Source organism: Setaria italica, chromosome V, assembly GCF_000263155.2.
Source record: "Setaria italica strain Yugu1 chromosome V, Setaria_italica_v2.0, whole genome shotgun sequence".
NCBI lineage: Eukaryota > Viridiplantae > Streptophyta > Magnoliopsida > Poales > Poaceae > Setaria > Setaria italica.
In genome coordinates this window covers 28,625,109-28,627,855 of record NC_028454.1, presented here as the reverse complement: position 1 = coordinate 28,627,855, position 2,747 = coordinate 28,625,109, and the positions used below count along the sequence as shown (strand labels likewise).

The 2,747-nt window shown below is 51.2% G+C and overlaps 1 protein-coding gene across 1 annotated transcript; it reads left to right on the top strand.

Moving 5' to 3' along the window:
- The first annotated feature begins 258 nt into the window (after positions 1-258).
- Positions 259-2,200, top strand: LOC101770582. Its single transcript, XM_022826693.1, has 4 exons — positions 259-549; positions 787-1,242; positions 1,364-1,495; positions 1,618-2,200. Exons 1-4 carry the CDS (start codon positions 259-261, stop codon positions 1,846-1,848), a joined length of 1,110 nt encoding a protein of 369 aa, XP_022682428.1. The 3' UTR covers positions 1,849-2,200.
- The last annotated feature ends 547 nt before the right edge of the window (positions 2,201-2,747 follow it).

The following is a 2,747-nucleotide window of genomic DNA, read 5'->3' as shown; positions in this document are numbered from 1 at the left end:
CCCTCAAAATTCTTTTTTGCTTTGAGAAATGAAATTGGCTGATCCATCACCATTTCATTTCTCATATGCACATAATTAGCATTAAACATTAAGAATATAGTTATCCCACTAAATAGGATCACCTTATTATGAATCACCACTAAATAGTAGTGCTGGGCCAGCAAAGCCAAGTTCATCCACCAAACAAAATTTCCCCATCAAAGCCCAACCCCCTCGCTTTCGCCTTGCTCCCCGTCCGTCGGGTGCACGGCGGCCACCATGGACCAGCCGCCGCAGATCACCCTGGAGGCAGAGGGTATGCTGCTCCAGATGGTGAGTCAGGGGATGGACGCGCATGTACTCCACGGCATGGATCTCATGTACGACTTCCTCCGCTCCAGCCTCCCCGACCCGCCCGTCTACGCCGACGCCTACCTCTCCGCCGACTTCTCGTCCGCCGGCGACGGGGCCGGCGCCGAGGAGGACCGCATCAGCGCGCTCCCGGACGAGATCATCCGCAACGTCGTCTCGCGCCTCCCCGCCAAGAACGCCGCGCTGGCGCTCCGCGCCGCTCGTCCTCGTCCACACCCTCCTCGTCCCGGGCGCTGGTCACGACGGGAGCCTAACCCGGGACGCCGAGTCCAGCGCCGTCATCACCGCGGTGTCCCGCGTCCTGGAGGTGCACCCGGGCCCCTTCCGCTGCTGCGTCGACCTCACCATCGGCTACATGGACGCGCACCTCGACCTTTAAAATCCCCCGGGGTGGGGCCCCCCCCCCCCCCCCCCCCCCCCCCCCCCCCACAACAGCTTCCCGGCGCCCCGCCCGCGATCTTCAGCCTCGCGTCCGTCAGGTGCCTCCACCTCGGTCTTTGGAGGTTCCCGAACACTGCGGACCTCCCGCGCGGTGCCCTCCGGGAGCTCACCCTCGGCTGCGTCGTCATGGAGGACAGGGACCTCGACTTCGTCCTCGCCAGGAGCCCCGTCCTGGAGACTCTCGTGCTCTATTCGAGCCAGAAGCAAGTGAACCTCCGCATTGTCAGCAGCAGCCTGCGGTGTGTGCAGCTGTGCACGTGCATTGTCGAAGATGTCGCGGTGGTGGAAGCTCCCCATCTGGAGCGGCTCTTCCTGTGGGAGACGATTCGTTGTGTGCCCGGCGACAGGGTTCGCACCAGGATCAAGTTTGGGCATGGATCCAATCTGCGCTCAGTGGGATTTTTGGTGCCTGGGGTACATGTTCTTGAGGTGGGCGACACTGTCATCAAGGTGCCATGCTCATGTTCTTCTTCCATTTATTTAAGCAATTCTTAGTTAGTCTGTATCTGTACATCAAAGGTTCTGTGATCTTTCCATTGAAAAACCGTCTATGTTGCTGGTTGGGACAAAGGCAAGCCCAAACACCATCGTCCCAAGTGTCAAGATTTTGGCCTTGAAGGTGCATTTCGGAGTCCGCAATGGAGCCAAGATGCTTCCCAGCTTCCTCAGATGCTTTCCCAGCGTAGAGACCCTGCATATCGAGGTTAGTTGATCCTGCTTGCTCTGTTAATCTGGCACCCATATGAATTGTCACTAGCATTTGATTTATGCTCACTGAATGATCCAACGCTAGCTAGCTAAACCACTGATTGATTTGATTCGCAGTCTGAGAAAGCTGATCAACCAACTGGTACGCTCAGTCACAAGTTCTGGCAGGAGGCCTGTCGTACCGAATGCGTGCAGTCGCACATCAGGGAGATTGTTTTCCATGAGGGAAACAAAGTGAGCTTGCCTTCCTTAAGTTCATCCTGGAGAATGCAGAGGCGTTGCAGCAGATGGCAATTGTGTTTGCCAATGACAGTTTCTCTTCAGGGGTTGTGGCGGCCGCCGAACTGATACAGGATCATCTTATGTGAAACGGGCCAGTGGGAACTGTGACCTGGTGGTCTTGGAGAGCAGTAATTTTGGAGGAGGTTCTTCTTGGAGCTACCAAGTAGCATCTGATTTTTCTGTTACTGACCCTTTTTATTATTGCTTCTGAACTCAGTATACCCTGGGTGTCTCATGATCCAAGCTACGTTTTCCTGAAAATGGGTATGTTCTGTTTTATTGCAGTATCTGCACGCATGTTACCATCTTAAACTGTTGGCTGGTAGTAGCATATAGGATGAGAAATTGTTAGTGCTGAAATTGGCAGCACTCGACAATTTTGCTGGTTGGTGTTATAGAAAAATGCAAACAGTTGACATCTGCTTGTTACTACTACCTGATAGTTTTCATTAATGGTTGTAGTCATTAGTGTTCTCTTTTACTGTGCCGTGAAGAAAGAGCAAGCTATGTTGAGTTGTGTTGACTAATTTACCAATGCATTATGGTGAATTGGTAATGGCAGCAACAGTGGTAGTTATGCTTTATTTGTTGCAGTCTGTTTGTGTTGCAATATTCGGTGACAATCGTTTTGATTGATCTTGCACAAACCTTTTAAAGTTACAGTATCTTTGACTCATTATGCTTCTAGTTGGTTCAGATTTTGAACATGCTGCAGCTGTTCTGTTGATGCCAATGAAGATCCTTTTTTCGGAATTCAGAAATTAATACTGATTAATTGTTACTGATGCTTTAGCCTCATACCACCCTAATCGGTGCCTAATTCCGTAGAAAATCTGCTATTAATTACACTATTTAAAGTTCTTATTTCTGTCATAGTAGTATGTAATGTTTACGTTCGAGCTAATGTGCTCTGAATGAGGCGGCGGAGGGGTGATCAGGCAAAGCATTTCACTGTCAAGAAGAGT